General features: G+C 40.5%; 1 protein-coding gene across 4 annotated transcripts in view; it reads right to left on the bottom strand.

The window, feature by feature from the left end:
* Positions 1 to 323: 323 nt before the first annotated feature.
* Positions 324 to 19,173, bottom strand: part of LOC121293740 (myocardin-like) — a 111,310-nt gene continuing 92,460 nt past the window's right edge. For 3 of the 4 annotated variants that reach the window (XM_041216994.1, XM_041216991.1, XM_041216995.1), the window contains 6 exons: positions 15,368 to 15,521; positions 11,026 to 12,072; positions 9,534 to 9,629; positions 8,219 to 8,347; positions 7,326 to 7,401; positions 324 to 3,529 (listed from right to left, as the gene is read on the bottom strand). In XM_041216994.1, the coding sequence (XP_041072928.1) occupies positions 2,964 to 3,529; positions 7,326 to 7,401; positions 8,219 to 8,347; positions 9,534 to 9,629; positions 11,026 to 12,072; positions 15,368 to 15,521 (2,068 nt within the window). In that variant the 3' untranslated portion in view covers positions 324 to 2,963. The remainder of the gene's footprint in view (positions 3,530 to 7,325; positions 7,402 to 8,218; positions 8,348 to 9,533; positions 9,630 to 11,025; positions 12,073 to 15,367; positions 15,522 to 19,173) is intronic. The other variant, XM_041216992.1, reaches the window with a different exon arrangement.

Here is a 19,173-nt window from a genome sequence, read left to right as displayed (position 1 = left end):
GTCCATGTAGTGTAGGTACATCCACAGTGCTGTTAGGGAGGGAGTTCCAGGATTTTGACCCAGTGACAGTGAAGGAACGGCGATATATTTCCAAATCAGGACAGTGAGTGGCTTGGAGGGGAACTTCCAGGTGGTGGTGTTCCCATGTGTCTGCTGCCCTTGTCGTTCTAGATGGTAGTGGTCGTGGGTTTGGAAGGTGTTGTTTAAGGAGGCTTGGTGAGTTCCGGCAGTGCACCTTGTAGATGGTACACACAGCTGCTACTGTGTGTTGGTGGTGGAGGGACTAAATGTTTGTGGATGTGATGTCAATCAAGTGGGCTGCTTTGTCCTCGTTGGTGTCAAGCTTCTTGAGTGTTGTTGGAGCTGCACTCATCCAGGCAAGTGGAGAGTATTCCATCACACTCCTGACTTGTGCCTTGTAGATGGTGGGTTTTGCAGGAGGAGGAGATCATGATGTCTCCAGTACTGCTGCTCAAGGCAAGAACTCTCTTTGTTTTCGATTCTTTCAGCTTGTTAGGTTCTTAGCCTGTCATGTATCAAGGGATGAACTGCGTCCTGTTGATAGCTGAAGAAAAGTGCCATAATCTTGCTTCAAAAATAGAAAACAAGTTTCTTTTCCCCCCTCCTAACATTGTGACATTTTGGATTTAAGTATCTGCATCTTCAGAACATCACCATATGAGAAGCAGGCTGGAGAAAAGTGAGCTTGAGATTCTCAGGATTAAATGAAACCAAAGCTTACTCCGGTATGGTACTATATTTCAATGTTGATCATCATTAATTTCAATTTGCTCGAAAAAAATCAGTATCTGATTCATAATTTTGCCATTCGCAGATTACAAAATCAATGGAAAATCTCTTCCATCATGCAGGGTAAGAATGATTGCCAAGCACAAATAAACTGGCAGGTATGTTGCTCAAACCATCAGTACAGAATTAGAAGTTTAAGTGTCAAACATGTACTGTTGTGATCAGCTATGCCAGTATGCAAGGGTTGTCAAGCCCATGTACCTCATCCAGTTTGCAAGCAACCACTGTCATATCATAGAGTCACTGCTCACTCAAGGAGGTGTACTAGCACTGGAATGGGATCTACTCAAGATAGATCAGAACAATCACTTATACGTCACAGGGATTATTTAACTCAAAGGCATTTAAGGAAATATAATATAATTATTGATTCACAGGGAGCAGAAATAAGAAACTTGGACTGTGAAGTGCAGTTGTTGGGTTGGTTTACTTTTAAGATGATTGTTCATCTCCTTCAATCATTTTGATTCCTGTCATCAGTTACTTACAAACGATCTCTGAATTTTATTGGTTGTTTGGTGGAGTCTGTGCAAGTAGTTAGCAAGGAGGCTAGCTAGATATAATAAGGAATGACAGGACAAAATATTTCAAGTATTAAATATCAATTAGTTGCACAGTACTTTGCAGATTTTTTTTGTATTTTTGGAAATAGTGAATAAGTAGAGGGAAACATGACAATATTCATTTAAAACCAGCCATACTATTACTATATAGGGTAGCAAGCAAATCCTTTGACAAAGATCTCCCTCACATGCCAGAATACTGAATTGGCCAGAGATTTCAGAAAAGCAAGCAGTGCCAAAGGAGTAAAGTGAAGTACTTTTCATTTAAATATCATTGCAGAAAGGGACACGATAAGATACAAAATGGTATGAAAATACTTTTTCTGAGCACTTCCTTGCTTTGAATAAAAGTTACCAAAAATAAACTATTTTCTTTACACTAAGACAAGGGATGAAACTGATGTCACCTATTTTCAATTCACTTTTGTTCCCTTTTAAATCAATATTTCATTTACTTATTTCCTTTCAAATGTGGGTCTATGGGTTATGTGCTGAAAATATTAAAAATAAAGTCACATTGGTCAGTACCTAAGTTAGCTGCAAAAGAACTGAATATAATGCCAAGCCTGATGCTGGCTTACTACTGTGCATTTGAACTCAGGTTTAACATCTTCCTATGTTTGTAGGGAGTCTCAACTTCAGCACAAGCAATGAAGTCATCTCTTTGTTTTCTTTTCTTCATGTAATTGCATAATTTACTGCATTTTGCAAAGTGGTATCTTTTTTTGGGGGTGATGGATGGTGGAAATGTTGCTTCATTAAATACCAAGCAAAACAAGATGCCCTCCCTCCAACACCCTCAAACACTGCCAAGTCTATTAAAAAGCATCTGAAATGCAAAGCAGTACACTTCATAATTTCATAAACTTACTAATTTTTAAAAATACTACCAAACATCTGCATGGAATGGCTTCTAACATTTTAACACCTAGAAGACATCTAAAAAAAAACAGGCAAACAGTGACAAATGCCTCTACTTTTAACTGTGCAAAGTGAACAATAAGATATATTCACAATACAAAGAATCAAATACTAGCACAAAGTAGTGTGACCTTGCAATTGTGATTCAGGAAAGACGCCAGTATTGTAATACTTTCCATTGTTCAGGATAGCAAATATTGCTTGTCTGGTAAAGAATTCTTTCTTTTGATAAAAATTATAAAAAAAATCTTGCAAAAGATATAAGCAAATGTAAGCTATATACAAAAGATATAACGCAGGTTGTGTGCACAAGGTCAGTACAAGAGTTGGCCAATATTATATCTATCCTTTGGACTCTACCTGTCAATTCAGTAAGATTTAGACTTCGACTCTTTGGCAACGGACTTCATGTTCACTTTGCTTCCAGTAAAACGCAGTAAATGCACAACCTTATAAAGCTTTTAACTCTTTCAGCAACCAGGATATTACTACATGCAACAACCACAGAGTAATCATCTTATGGTTGATCAATTGGATTCTTCCATTGACTTTACCTTTGCCAACATGACTTCTTTGGCTGGTATACCTTAGCAGTATGCTTGCTTTTTATTTAACACCCCAATTCAACTGGCGTCAAATGTACTGATAGTTTGTAGTCCACCGAGCATATTACCATTGCAAGTTCATTGTTGCATTTAAGTTCAGGTCTGTAACGTCCAGGAAGTCTGCAGAGAAGATGCTTGGGGTGGAGGAGCCAGCAGATCCAAAACCTGTTGCTGAGCTGGGTGGTGTGAGATCCAACCAGTCCATGTTCTCCAAGGGAGTTTCTGTTAGACCTAAGTTCATAACGTGGCCATGTGTGGGTGATGGTGACATCTGGGTGTCCATCGGGGACAGAGGGTTCTCCAGAATGTCTCGAGTGTTCAGCATATCCTCCCTCGAGTTGCCGGTAAAGCCCTCAGTCACGTTGTCTAGCTGGGAATCTTCACTGCCAATTTTAAGCAATGCAAGATCGCTGCCTCTACTCAAGGAGCTGCGAGAATTCAGCAGGGCCTCAAGTTGACTGTCACTGTTGCTTGTGCAATGGTCAAACGAAAGCTGGGGAGGAGACATGTGGTTAAAAGGACTTGTTGAAGTCCGAGGCACTGTCACAGTGGAAGCTCCTGATGAAACTGTGATCTGAGGCAATGATTTCTGAGTACAATGATGATCATTTTTGGCATTTGGTGGCATTTCTGCAAAGAGAACAGTTCTAATAAGAAAATATACCAGGAAATATGCTTATTGCTTAGCGCTTATAGAAAATATGAAACAAGAACAATAAGGAAAGCCAAAAAAAATGTCGTTTGGTAGTACAGAACTTGAGTATTGCTGAAAAAAAGAGATTTTTTGTCAAAGCTTTTCATCTTGCACTCACCAGGACAATTCGCAAGAGAATACCAATGTCAGGGGGAAACAACATATTTATATTGTAAGAGAAGAGAGTGCTGATTGGTTGGCAAGTCGACTGTGATTGGTAGAGGCATTGCCATGGAGAATGCACCAGTGGGTGGTGCATCGGAGTCAAGTTGTCTGGTTTAAATTTCAAACAAAGCTTGGCAGTTAACTGTCACTTACCATCCACTGGTACATTCTCTATGGCAACATTTCTACCAGGGTCCAATTCCCAACCAATCAGCACTTCCTTCTCATACAGTATAAATATGTTGCTAGCTCTGACATTGGTATTTTCTTGCAATTTGTCCTGATGAGTGCAAGACAAAAAGTTTTGACAAAAAAGTCTCTTTTTTCAGACAGAAATATTAAAAAAAATTGTCTTTTAGAAGAATGATTTTGAGAGGAGTGAAACTACAAACATGGTTGATTTTGGAAACCAACCTGTATAAGAGATGGTCTGTAACAATTTTGATGATTACCATTTACACTGTTAAGATACTAGATACTTCTTAAATAGACAAGTACAATTTCTACAATTAGGTCAGCTCTCATGGCATCATTCATACATAGGGCACACTTTAATCCAAGCAACAGGGGTCTTGCCTGCTGGCTGAAGAGCTGGCAAGAGCCTCATGTTGCCTCCATTGGGGAAGGCCCGCTATATTAAGTGTCAGTCAGGCACTTAAGTGACCATTTCAGGGCCTTCCCTGGGATCAAGGGCTCCAGGAGAAGAAATCTTGAGATCCTGAGAGCTGCTGGCACTGCACCCACCAGAGGCCCAGGATCAGTGAAGGAACCAGGCCACATGTATGTGAGGATGGGATGTGGGTTCTAGAGAGGGTGCCTCACGATGGGGGGGGGGCGGGGGTGTTTAGAAGAAAAGACTGGGGATAGTTCTCAGCAGGCCTCCCGCCCCCCCCCACCTCCCCTATTCCATGTCACTCAATCAGGTGCTGAGTGCTTTTCAACGAGGCACACGCCTCCCTGGCCAATGCTGCTCCCCTCGGGAGCCCAGAAGCAAACTTGACAGGGTTTGCTTTTCGGGCTTCCTGTGTGGTGACTGGCTCACCTGCCACTAGTCGAATACCAGCAGCAGCAGGATGAGACCCTTAAGTGGGTATTAATTGCCCACTCAAGGTCTTCAATTGGTCTGGAGCATGATTGGAATTTTTAATGACAAGGGACCAGAGTTTAACTTGGCCCGCGCTTTTAAAGACATTGTCTGATACTTTTTGTGCAGAATAGGCACTTCCCAAAGTTTAATTATAAGTTAATTGTTGATGGAAGATTCTGTAGATTGACAGCAGTTCATAAAACTCCAGTGGTTGACCTGGCGGGAGGTGAGGATTTTCAATTATTAAATATTGTAAGCAAAAATGGAGGCCATTCAGTCATTCATGCCTATGCAGGCACTTTGAATGAACTATCAGTTTGTTCTATTTCTCTGCTCTTTACCCATAGCTTAGACAATTTTGCTTCCCCAGGTATATATTCAATTCCCTCATGTAGTTAGTAAAACCAACAGAAAATGATATCTTCCTCTTTTTCCAGACTTTGAAATGTGGCATCAAAAGTGAGATGAATACATGCTAGATGCCAGAACTTTTATGTAGATATCGATAAATAGGTACTTTGACAATATTATAATGTGCATACAGAAAATGCTCAATAAGTACAAGATACTTTACAGTAGCTGGACTGCTAGCCTATTAATCTTTCAGCCTGATCAGATATCTCTGTAGGCACCTTTAATGGTAGGTGATATGCTTGAGAATGTCTGTAAATGTAGGGTAGCTTTCTCCTAAACTACAGTTTATTCTAGCCGCAGCAAAGATACAATACAAGGTGCACTGTGCGGAAAAATCAACGTGTTCTCTCCGGTGTCAGATGATATTTGATTACATTTAAATCACAATGATGTTCAGGTGTACAATGTCCATCCAGGATGAGGACTGTTTGCAAATCTGCCATGTTGAAAATGCCACCTTTGGTGTAATCCACAACAAAAGCAAGCAAACATTCCAAGTTATGCTAATCTTTGTCTTAAATTAAGATGAAGGAAGAAAGATTTATCGCACCAGTTACCCATTATCCAATCAGAAATGTTAGGAAATAGAGATAGTTTAAGTAAATTATATTGATATTTGTGGGTGTTAGGGATGAGTTTTAGCTTTGAAGTTTAAATTTGATTTGTATTCCTGTATTTGTATCTTAAGAAAGGTCAAATGGAGTTTTAGTTTCACTTTCAAAAGGTGCTTGCATTTCTAATGACCCTAAAGAGAAGGTAAACATACAAAGGTAGAAGGATTGGACTGTCGCCCAGCAACAGGGGCCCAAAGAGGCAGGTCCCTCCCACAGACACACACACAGAGGAGAAACAGCAGGTTGTTTTGGAAACTGTTTGAGTGCAGTTGGTTCTGAAAGTTTCTGCCAGGAGAGACTGGAGCAAAGGGGATAGGTAGGCCTTCCCGAGCTAAAGAAAACTCCAAAAATCCAGCATAGTGGAAGAGGGGAAAGTCCAAAGAAGACCTTCTAGTCAAAGGAAGGGCAGGGATCAGGGAAAAGGTCCTGTTAAGTGAAGGTAAGAGTAAGGGGCAGAGAGAAAGGCTCCATGGTTCAAATCTAAAAGGACCAAAAGCTGCAGAAAGCAGATTTAAAGTGAGAACAGTTTGCAAGGGGCAAGAAGGCTCAAAGAAACGACTGAAGGTCTGTAACTCTTTGCTATGGGCATGTGAAGAAGTGGTGTACTGTCGACGGCTGAGTTGATGAGACAGAGTGCATGGAAGACAGCTTGAATGCGTGTGGTAACCCTGGGAAGAGGAACATCAGGAGGAGAGTTTCAAACACTGGAGGTGAACCCTTGTTGAGGGTTGTTGAGAGAAAGCGTTGGTTTGGGAAAAGATTCCAAGGCGAGTTCTTGGAGAGCGGGGACTGGAAACGTTCATGTGAAAGACGGAGTTCAGTGAGATTGGTTGGTTCGCGGTGTGACAAGTGTCTTGGGGGGCGGGGTGGGGGGGTGGGGGGGGGTTGTTGAGGGGAGACCCATAACGTCTGGTTGAGGTGGCATTTGCTACTTGATTTCAGAGTGTGGTGTGTCTGATCACAGGGTGCCATAGATTTACATGGACTCTGTACTTACTGTGTACATTAGAGTATAAGATAACTTTTGTGACTTGTGTTATCCTTACAAATCTGTATACGTCTGTAAAGGTATAGCTGTGCGTAAAAGAGTATTGTAATATAGTTCATCTTTTCTTGTTGAATAAATGTTTTATTCTTTTGTTGAATAAATGTTTTATTCTTTTGTTAAAAGTTCATCAGCTGACCCCTGTGCCTCTGTTCAGTAGCTACTCTCCACGTATCTAAACAAACAAAAAATAAAAGTTAGGATCTATCAAGCCGGTTTCCATTCTGGGGTCAGGCTTGTCCAGGGGTAACCTCAGTTTGGATCATAACAGAGACCATTAGCTTTTTAATGAGAAAGAGTGAATTCTGGAAACAGATATTAGCCGAATTTTACAATAACGAAAAGGCAGTTCATGCTCGATGACTGAATAATTTTAGAAGATCAATTGTCAAGGTAACAAGTCTCACCTCCACTCTCAATGAGCACGTCCAGTAGGTCATCCATCTGGTTTCTAGACATTTGCTGCAGGTATACAAGATTAAACTACATAAACTAAGTCTCAAACAAAAGGATTGCTTAAAAATAATTAGCTCATAGTCCCGTATTGACCAGAATATAGAACGGATAAATCAATTTAAAATGATGCTTGTGCTAATACAAACTGTTAAAAATCAATAATCTCTGACTTTTCTAAAGTCAGTATAATATATAAAACTTAAAAAGTAACATTAGAATAACACAATTATCTAAAAGTAGATGGAACAATATTTTCATATTGATCAATGAAGGCAGAGGAAGATAGATTCTTGACTAACAACGGAGTCAAAGGTTATTGGGGGTAGGCAGAAAGCAGAGGCCACAATTAGATCAGCCATGATCTTATTGATGGCGGAGCAGGCTTGAGGGGCCGAATGGCCTACTCCTACTCCTAATTCGCAAGTTTATGTGTGCCAAGTTATTATTTCGAATGTAACAATTTTCATTTGACATACCTCTAATTGATAGAAATAACTGTCAATATAAAAATCAATAGAGTTTTCAAAATGCAGTTCCCCCCAAAAAGTTTGTGATGGTGACATTGAAACTACTGCTAATAAACATCTACTCAAATTAGCTGGAAAATCCTTAAAAAAATAAATCACTCAGTTCAGGAAAAACATGAAATGTAAAACTACAACTGTCCAATGCCTTCTACAGAGTCATAAATGATTTGACAGATGCATCAAGCCGTTTACTGAGTGTGCAGGAGTGGTTCATTGACACATGAATTGTCCTTTGTACTTTATTTAAGTAAAACAAGTTCAGCTTATTAGAAGTAAATACTCATGCTGCCTAATGATAATATTCAATTATTTCTCACCTGTTTCATTGCATCTTCGTAAGAAGGAGGTTGTTTGATCTTGCTCAGGGTTGAGTTTGAACTACAGAAAGGAGTAGTATTGATGACAAACTTTTGACCAACTTGATTGGCAGAGTTAGGAACATTCATCTAAATAAAAAGACCCAACAGGAACACACAATTATTTACAAATTTTATTGGTTACTTATACTTATGTTTTTAAACCAGCTTACAAGTTACTGAGGCCACATCACATAATCTGATAGCAACTGCACTCAGTGTTCGGGAGGGAGGGGGTTGAGGGTGGGGTGGGGGAGGGGATGGGATCTCCCCATCCATCCATCTCACAGCAGATATCCATTTCACCAAGCTGGTTTGTGTATTTATTACACTGATCATCTATCAGTTATTGCCCCAGAGTCAGAGGAAATCAATACCCTGAACTTTCAAATTGCTTACATTTCTAAGAGTAATATTCCCAGCAAGTCAAGAATTGGAAAAAGGAAGAATTTAAGAGCTGGTCTTCTTGAATTCTCCCTTACAAAACAGGAGAAAACCAGCTTCTTCATAATTACGGAGGTCTGTGTGGCTTTGAGGACAAGTTTTATACTGCCACTTTAACTTTAAAGAAATCCTAAAGTAGTGAGAATAAATCTGGATTGAAGGTTTAAAGTGCTTCAAGAGAGAGGTGAAGGTAGGAAGGGTTATAATGGGTTGGGTGTAGTTGAAAGGTGGAGGTGGGGGAAGAGGAGGTGGGAGTGATGAAGGTGACGGGACAGTTCTTTGTGGTCTAGAGATAATGTTCAACCTCCCCAGCCGCACATTTACAAGTGGTTGGTGCTCACTTGGATGGGAAGCATAGCCTAAACCCAGAATAAGACTTTTTCTTATGGTGTCCACAGACAGTCTATGCATGGCCTAGCCAGAACTGGAATAAGACTAAAGCCAGCACATCATCCAATGTAGAATGAAAAATTTACTAATTAAAGCTGACAAGGAAAATTCTGAGTAATTCACTGTAGCTTCTCATCAGTAATCACAATGACACTGGGCCTTTTAAACTTCCATGGCCATGGAAGTTATATTGTTAACTGTTGACATAGCAAATGCACCTGTCTTCATATTGTACTGTTAAAAATTGAGGGTGGATGAAGGAGTGGAAGGTCAGTCTTTCCCCCTTTCCAATGCCATAATAGAGATACCCCTCCCCCACCATTATGTTCAATTTATCCCAGCCGGCATTGCTCATTAATGATGCATCAAGTTAATTCTCGGGTTGATTTGAAACATGTCCTGGAGTAGTTTCTTGGGTAATTAAATCGTTAATGATGAATACCTTTCTGAGTATCTGCTGTCGTATTATATGTTGTTGGAGCTGCTGCTGGAATTGCGGGCTCCCATTTTGGTGCTGAGGCTCCTGCCCATTTGTGGCCTATAGCAAAAAGGATAGTGAGGATATTTAAAGTTATTCAAAAATCATACTTTAACCCCACAGATCTTCCAAATTAACACATTTAAATATTTATGCTCATTAAATATTAACATTTGTAATATTTATTACTAAAAGGTAGAAATTTAAAACCAGTTCCTTCAGTTGTATTGGCTGTTCCTCTGGTATTCTCCTCCTTTTCAATAATTTATTGGTATCAATACATGTGCTTTATGTAAAAGCTTGTATACTGTACAAGCATTAGCATTCTAACATATGTTACTTTTCATTCAAATGATGAAAGATGCAAGAACAATTATCACATTGATATTACAACCTCAACACCTTATTACAGACACCTTGCTGTTCATGCAGTTTGCCTATTATATGAGCTGGATGGTGAAAGGAATAGTGCTTCTCAAACTTCAAAGTCTCATTTATGGCGCCACAAAGTCACACGTTTGTCACTACAGGCAATGTTGATTAATGCAAGTTATAACCCTATGCTACTTAGAGATGGAACAAAGTTCATAAGAATGTAAAAATAGGAGCAGGAATGGACCATATAGCCCTTTGAGCTTGCTCTCCCAATCCATGCAACATGACTGATCTTCTATCCCCTTTCCTGTTGACTCCCCACTTCGCTTGATTCAAAGTCTAGCCATCCCAGCCTTCAATATAGTCAACAATGGAGCTTCACACCCCTCTGAGGTAGGGAGTTTCAAAGATTCACAACAGTGAAGAAATCTCTCCTCAATCTCAGTCTGAAATTAGTGACCTCTTAACCTGAGGTTGTGCCCTCGTGTTTTAGATTCCCCAGCCAGGGGCAAACAATCTCTCAATGTCTACCATGCCAAGACCCTTCAGGATCTTGTACGTTTCAATGGAATCACCTCCAGCATTCTAAACTTCAGAGAGTAAAGGCCCAATTTACTCAACATTTCAGCTTAGGACAACCCTCTCATCCCGGAATCAATCCAATGAGTATTTGCTGTATTGCCTCCAATGCAAGAATATCCTTCCTTACACATGTTTCCCTCTACATTGTCCCAGCAAGTACTCCCAGGGTAAGTCTGGAATAGTGAGTTAGATGCAGAGTAAAGTTTCCTCTGCACTAGCCGATCAAACACACCCACTTTAGGGGATTTTGGCATCCTGGCAGTTGAATGAGGTGTGCATTTCCTATTGAGTGGCTGAGACTACCTGAAATAACTGGCACACTTAATGTGTTTTAAACCACGCCATTGTAATTGATGGTTATGATGATGCAAAATGGTTAATGGTGTTTGGCCAGTACAGGTGCTTGCCTACCACCATCTTGAACATTATGTGACAGGAACTGCACTAATATTTCAAAACTAGAAAATTCTCTGGGATTCCCAGCAGCTTTGACTGTTACCTGTATCTTGAGTTGACTGTTGCAAGCCGGAATGGACTGAAGCTGATGGGGCGAAACACTACGCCCGTCTCCATTTTGGGGGGCGGGTGACACTGGCAGAAGGAAATGATTGTTTGGAGATGGGGGAAGGCTGACATGCTGAGGGCTGTTGGTTAGGCCTCCCAATGGAGAATGCTGAGGCGAGCACTGTGGACTCAGGAATGGTGGTGACCTCACTGCATTGTGTTCCGCAGTTTCCACACAGGTCTGACTGCTCACAATGCCGGATTTCTGTGTTGTACCGGATGTGTTTAGGCTTTCCGTGGAACTGCTGCTGGATGCGGGAGAGATCATTGGTGTTGCACTTTTATCGTTCATCTGTTGTGCAGCAAATGGACAACTGGACATCAGGTTTTCCTGCTTTACAGACACACTGAAGAGCGGCTGTGAGGAAGCCTGTGGGTTGTGCTGATTGTTCCTTTTCTGTTTTTGAAGCTGTATCTTCAATTCTTCCACCTGCTTTTGCTCCAGATGAAGCTTCCAGGTCAGCTCGTCGATAACTTTCTGCTTTTCCATGAGCATTTTGTCCTTCTGGGTGTCAAAGCCTTCCAGCTCCACCTGTATGCTGCCTCCATTCATGCTACTCATCAGACTGTCTTCGGCACTGAGCTGAACCGGCGAAGGCTGCAGACCAAGCTGCGGTGAAGGCACAGGCACGTCACTAAAGGTGTCAGGCAACCCGCTCAAGTCGGATCCGGTTACAGAGAGGTCAGATGACGCTGGAGAAATGGGAGGGGTTGAGCTGGTGCTGCCAAACTGATAAAATCCATTCGGTAGCACAGTGGAGGTGGTCTGAGTCTGAAAGCTTGAGTGTGTGCTCACGGGAGTCATTGGGAACATCACGGTCGTCATCTCACTGACAGAACTGGACAAGCTTGTGCTGGTGCTGCTGGTTGGCAGGCTGTTGCTCTTTGAGTCTTGGAAAGGTTTCAGCCTCTTCATGAGGGCTGTTTTTGTACCAGACACTGGAAGGCCCCGTATCCTCAGCTGCTGCCTCAGCTCCGATACCTGTGTGATGGAAAAAACAAAACCCGAAACACAGACTTAGTTTTAGACAGTGTGAGTAACAAAGAACATATTCAGCTACTCTGTTGACTTAGAAAATATCTGATTTTGTTTGTCTTGTGTAGAAAAGAAAGGAAGGAAACATCATATTTATATAAAGCTTTTCATAACCTCAGGGCATTAAAGGCTCTTTACAACCAATGAAGTACTTTTGAAATGTAGCCACAGTAGTTTGCGAAAGAAAAGTATTCATTTATATAGTGGCTTAACCCATCTTTAGGAAACTTCTCAAAGTGTTACGCATAAATCACTTTGGAAGTGCAAACACTTATGTAGGAAAAGATGACAGATGACAGCAAATTTGTTCAGATAAGCGTCCTGCAAAAGAGGAATAAGACAAATAACCAAGCAATTATTTTTTTGCAGTGAAATTGCTCAACATTTTTGAAAATGTTATGGAAACTTCAATGCTCATTTGAATGGTCAGATAGAGCCTCCCTTTAATGACTCGAAAGAGTTAGATGGCTCCCGGATTTGGACAAGAAGCTATATGCAAAAAAAAACTGCATGTTGTATTCATATTTTATTCAATAAAACTCACTTTTTTCCTTTCTAAAGGGCATCCTTGGTGGGACACTCAGGTTTTGCTCTGCAGTTGTCCGTTATCATTGAATTTGGGGTCATAAGTAAAATATATATTTATCACTTTTTACAGATCAAAATATATGATTATATGGCTGGAGGGTCTAGAACCAGGGCACACAGTCTCAGAATAAGGGACAGGCCATATAGGACTGAGGTGAGGAGGAATTTCTTCACTCAGGAGGTGGTGAATCTTTGGAATTCTCTGTCCCAGAGGGCTGTGGAGGCTCAGTCATTGAGTATGTTCAGGGCTGAGATTGATAGATTTCTACATTTTAAAAACATCAAGCAATGCGAGGATACTGCAAGAAAATGGTGTTGAAGTAGATGATCAGCCATGATCTCATTGAATGGCGGAGTGGGCTTGAAGGGATAAATGGCCCACTCCTGCTCCTATTTCTTATGTTCTTATGCTCATGAATGATGATACACTAAACACAATTCAACAACATGTGATGGTTCAAAGGGGTGCTCTGGATTTTTCAATATTAGATACATAATGAGCAACATTTGTATGTTGTCATTGTACTGACGTTAAACAATTGTACTTTGTATAGGTAGAGGCCCCAGTCATAGGGAAGCTCCACCATAAATGGAATTATTATAAAGCTGAAAATTCACTTGCAGTTATGTTGAAATTCTGTTTGTTTGTTTGTTTCACTGTTCAACTCTGTCAATGTAATAAACTGCAATTCCTTTCAATTAGACTTTCAATGTGTGGGGGGAACACATTGTTTTGCTGGGCCCAAGGCTGTGTTAGAGATGTCATTCTGCAATAATTTGTATTTTGGGAGCATCATAACTTTGGGACTTTTCCAACCTCTGAATTTTGTTAATGTTCTTTTATCCACATATCTTTGGAGAGATGTGCTTGCACGGTTCCCTGATAGCTCCGGGACTAAATGCAATGCCCGGAGTATAAATAAGCCAACGGATCAGGAAGCCAGGATTAATACCTGTGTGATAAAGTGGCCATGTCAGTTTATTTACAGAGTATTTTTTTCTGTACTGTGCAGTTTAGATTAGGTTGCAATCCATGGCACGAATGTGCATTGAGATGTGGAGCCTGCAGAGGGAGCTCTCAGGAAATATGCAGTTCAGCCCAATCAGTTTAGTTCTAAGTTGCGTGCTGCACATTAAAGGAATATTTAATAGGATGCCAAAGGTTGCATTAATTGTTCTGTCCATCAGTTTTGTAGTGATTTATTTTCAGTTCAGTGCTGTAAACAATTTACAATCACTATCGGATGGAAATGGTTGCCTAAGTATTTGTGCTTTTCTGTGTAAAATGCCAACAAAAACTTTACACTCTGCCCATGAAGAACACTCATCAAGACAGCTTACTGTTCCACTGTGGCCAAGAGTAACTTTAGCAATGTTGCAGCAAATGCCAAGATTGTCAGTTAGGTATAGACAAAAACATAACTGAAATAGCTCATATTAATCAAGTGGTGTCACTAGGTTATGCTATTCCTGTTCCCACTTTGTTCAGTCTTCAGTGATAAACACAAATACTGATGGACCTGGCAGTTAACCAACTATATAGTTGGTGCAACACAAAGTTGGTTCTATAGTTGATATCTGAGATAATACATGCAACAACATGTGAAGCAGTGAGATAGAAGTCATTCTCAATGCAGTTCAAATTCTTTGGTACAACAGCACTTCAGCTCATATCATTCCTTTGTGGGAGCCTGCCAGAATAAAGCTTGTTAAAAATCAGGTAAGGGAGTACTCCTGTACTCCACCTGTTCATATACAGATGTCCTTGTATATGTGCATCAAGTACTTCATTTATATATAATATATATATATTTCACAGTTAATTAGAGGAAGCAGTTTGACTTTTAGTTGTGCTCACCATTCAGAGGAACACTTTGAGGAAGCAGGGAAAACAAAGTGGTATAAACATAGGATAGGCACTATTGAACAAATAAAAAAGCTAGGAGGCATTTTTTTATACAGGCGGTGTGAATGTGGTAGCTTCTGCCAAATGTAGTGTTTGAAACAGATAGCATTGAAGCACTTAACGGACAAAGGGACAAAGCTGCACCTTAGCAGCAGTATAATATGCAATGTAATGCCTAGTACATTGGTCCTTATCAAACAATATAACCGCAGAATTACTGTGGGATCTCTCACTGAATAAGAGAAAAAAAATATATGGGGAATCTCCAGGCAGAGAAAGAAAAGCAAGCGCTGTAATTAATGCATTTGGATTCTTAAATTCTTCACCGTGGTCCTGTGAGTAGAAAAACTGTTGGAGCTTAATAACTGAGCCCCTTACACTTATCCTTCCACAAAAACGCTCTTAATTCGCTGGCCCCGAAATTCTGCTAGGTTCTTCCAGTCTCCTGATGCAACTGTGGTGGGGAATTGCTGCAAACCCTAGCAAAATGGCACAAACGGCCATTTTTTTAGCTGTTTATGTTGTTTGCTATGACTTCCACTCCCCTCACCCCTCCACAGGGGGCGCCTCCCTGCAAAGTTTGGAGGCAGCTATGATCATCAACAAGAAGCTGAGTGACTTGGCATTGCCTTAACAACCTTTTGCAGTCAGAAGAAAATGAACTACTAAGTCAATATATTTGAAAACATGCACATTTTTCATGACAAATATCTTTTAAGTGAACATCGTAAATGAGGTAGAACATACTTTTAAGTCATCTAGATTGGATGGAAGAGGTCCCAGTTTCAAAGGAGAGCCAGTGGTTGGACCTGATATTGAGGACTTCACTGGAGACAGGTTGCTGCTTGGGACGGTAGTGGTTGAAGTGCAAGTGTTTCTGGAAAGCTGCTCACCAGGCTGCCTGTAAAAAAGGATTCAATGCATTCATTGCATCTACATGAATACGTTTGGCAATGCTTTTTAATTCAAACAATGTAGCTTGCTTCATGGAACAGTGGTTTTGTTACACGACTAGTAATCCAGAGGCCTAGACTAATGATCCAGAGGCATGAATTCAAATCTCACCACAGCAGCTATGGAATTTAAATTCAGTTCAGTAAATAAATTTGCAATAAAAGTTAATGTCAGCAATGGTGGCCATGCAGCTACTGGATCACCCTTAAAAGACAATCTGGTTCACAAACATCCTTTAGGCAAGGAAATCTACCGTCCTTACCAAGTTTGGCCTACATGTAACTCCAGATACACAGAAATGTGGTTGATTCTTAACTGCCTTGTGAAATAGCCGAGTGAAGCCACCCAATTGCATTCAAGAAGGCAGCTCATCACCATCTTCTGAAGGGCATTTAAGGTTGGGCAAGCAACGTCTGCATCTCATGAATGAATTACACAAAAAAAGATATTTTTGCTAACTGGGGGTCACATTTGAACCATCAACCTATGGGGTTGCTAACTATGAGTGAATTTACTCCTGGAGGTTTGGTCACATGACTTGCCCCCATGCTCCAGCCATTAGTTAGCCAACATATCCATCCTTGTGATGTACTGCCTTCAAAAAGCAAAAAGATTCATTACCCAATTGAATGATGCTTGATTATCAGCCAAATAGCCTTCCCACCTCCCCCCACCCCATGGCATCTCCCCGCCCATTTTCAAAATTTTTATATCTGGTAAAGAGAAATGTTCAAAGAATATATTTTTAAAAATTGCTCCTTTTTACTGTCCCGATAATTTTTCTCCAGGGTTGGTTGCACACAGCAGTGTCCTGGAGATTGACCTTCAATTCCTGGGGACCCCAGGCCAATCCTGGAGGATTGGCAAGTTGATGCAGTGTATCTTCTAGACAGTACATTCTGATATAATTATTTATCAGTGGTGGAGGGAGCAAAATCTGTAATATAAGAACAGAAAATTCTAGAAAACCTCAGCAGGTCAGGCAGCAGCAGTGGAGAGAGAAAAACTGAGTTAACATATCAGGTCAATGACCTTTCATCAGAACGCTTTACAAATGCTGCCACACCTCCTGAGAATGCACTATACTTGGTCAGCTTCAATTTCTTTTTGGATTATGTCTCAGATGGAATTTATCTCCTGATTTGTCCCAACGGTATTGAGCAAATGAAATGGATTATTCAGTTTACAACTGTATTCAGGACTGGGGCAAATATAGAAGCTTCGTTTGTGGTAAACATGGCAAGCTGCTCCGACCAAACAATAACACTTCCACATCTTTTTCATATGATACGTTGGATCAGTTGTTCTGAATTTAAAATGGAACACGGTAGCGAATTTCGGAAAAGAATTGTCTTGTCTTTAAGTGAGAGAAGTAAAACAATACACAAATCCGTCTAGAAATAGCCAAGAGTTTTATGAAGAGGTGGCCGATTTGTGCTCAGTGCAAAACTTACAAGTTAATTATATCAGCAATTGACTTAGGTTTGTGAAATGTGCATTGTGAAACACATGCATACTTGCAGTCTTGACACCATCCGGCACAAAGCAGCTTGCTTGATCAGCACCCCATCCACCAGCGAAAACATCCACTCCTTTCACTAAAGACACACATTTATAGCAGGATGTACTGTCTACAAGATGCATTGCAGCAACTTGCCAAACTTCCTTCGACAGCAACTTCCAAACCCGCAAACTCTACCACCTAGAAGGACAAGAGCAACGGATGCTTGGGAACACCAGGCAACTTCACTTTCAAGCCACATGCCATCCTGACTTGGAACTATATCGCCATTTCTTCATTGTTGCTCGGTCAAAATCCCGGAACTCCCTTCTTAACAGCTGCACTTCATGTACTCACACCAGATGAACCTCTGCGGTTCAAGAAGGTGGCTCCCTACCTTCAAGGGAGACAGCGAAGCTCAGATCCCATGAAAGAATAAAAGACAACATAGTACCAACCTATTAGTTTGAGGGCAGCCAGACTATTTGATATTCAAGTCAGGTGTGAAAGTCAAATGAGAGATGAGAAAAATCTTTTTCACACAGCGAGTAGTTAGGGCTTGGAATGCACCGCCTGGAAGTGTGGTGGAAGCAGGTTTGATTGAGGGCATCGGATGATTATTTAAATAAAGGTAATGTGCAGGGTTGCAAGGAAAAGACAGGAGATTGGCACTAAGTTAAAATGCCCAGAGAGCTGGTGCAGACACGATGGGCTGAAGGGCCTCCTCTGCATGGTAAAAATGTTGTGAATTCTGTGAAATCAGACCCATATAAGACTGCAGGTATTATTCTACCTACCTGAAGGGTAAGGTTGATGAACAACATATATACAGTTCTCATCTGTGGGAGGGGTACTTTGATCTGAGTATTACAAGGCTGTACAGCACAAGGGCAGCCAAATTTCCCTCGCTTCAACTATTTGTTCCATAATATGGTGGCGAGATGGGACCCAATGGAATGAAGATGCAACCATGGTATGTTTATAAAAGACTTATTTGAAAGGTTCTGGAACAGTTTAGACACACTGTGGTAGACCATCAACTTGTTGCATGAAATTATCATTGCAGATGGCACTGAAAATCGAGTGCTTGTTATAAAAGATAATCAGAAAGCAGCTTTACATCTGGACAGCATGTTGAGAACCTATCTCATTATTTGTAAAGCTTTGCAATATTTAACATTTTGTGTTTTGCTAATTATCTGTTGTATTCTTTCTGTTCTGTGTGCTATATGTCATGTATATGAATGTGACCATTGGTTTTAATCTCAGTTATATTGTTTCATGTCACAATCATTCCCGGTTTTGCAATGGAGAAGAATGTAAGACAGGTAGCTCTGGTCCAAAGTATTACAGTAAAAGAGTAATTGTAAGTGCTGTTAGGGCTTAGAATGCTGCAATATGCTGCTTACTGCATATGACATGCATAACGGTGTGAGTTTCAGATCATATTATGTAAGAATCTACCAATGGAAACTGCAAAGAAACTGAATCATTCCAGCAACAGTGGTCAAGATTGCTTTTTAATTCCTTCCCAGGATATCTATTTTACTGGCAACATGAGCATTTGTTGTGATCCTGAATTACTCTTGAGAAGGAGCGGGTGAGCAACCTTTGTAAATACAACTCAGACGGCAATTAAGAGTCAACCATTGCTGTGCACCTATAGTCACATTTAGGGCACAGCAGGTAAGGATGGCAGATTTCCTTCCCTAAAGGACATTATTGAACCAGGTGGATTTTAAAATTAAAATAAAAATCCAGTAGTTTCATGGTCACCATTAATTACACTGGCTTTTTAATTCCAGGTTTATTCAATGAGCTGAATTTAAATTCCCTTACTGGGATATGAGCTTCTGTCTCTCTTAGTAGTTCAGTAACATACCACTTAGCTACTGTACAAGTCACAGTGAGACCATAGACTATCTCTTTACCTTTCCCTTAATTAACTACCAGCAGAATATTGGACATGGAAGCATCACAGCACAGTCTGGTCTCATCCTCAACTAACATCCACAAATATTCCTTATTCTGCAGAAGCTACTGGATAGTGATTGAAATAGAGAAGATAAGAGCCCAAAGAACATGAACTGATTTTTGG

This window comes from Carcharodon carcharias, chromosome 22 (genome assembly GCF_017639515.1).
Source record: "Carcharodon carcharias isolate sCarCar2 chromosome 22, sCarCar2.pri, whole genome shotgun sequence".
NCBI lineage: Eukaryota > Metazoa > Chordata > Chondrichthyes > Lamniformes > Lamnidae > Carcharodon > Carcharodon carcharias.
Note: the sequence above shows the minus strand (reverse complement) of the source record. Positions and strands in the feature narration are given on the sequence as shown.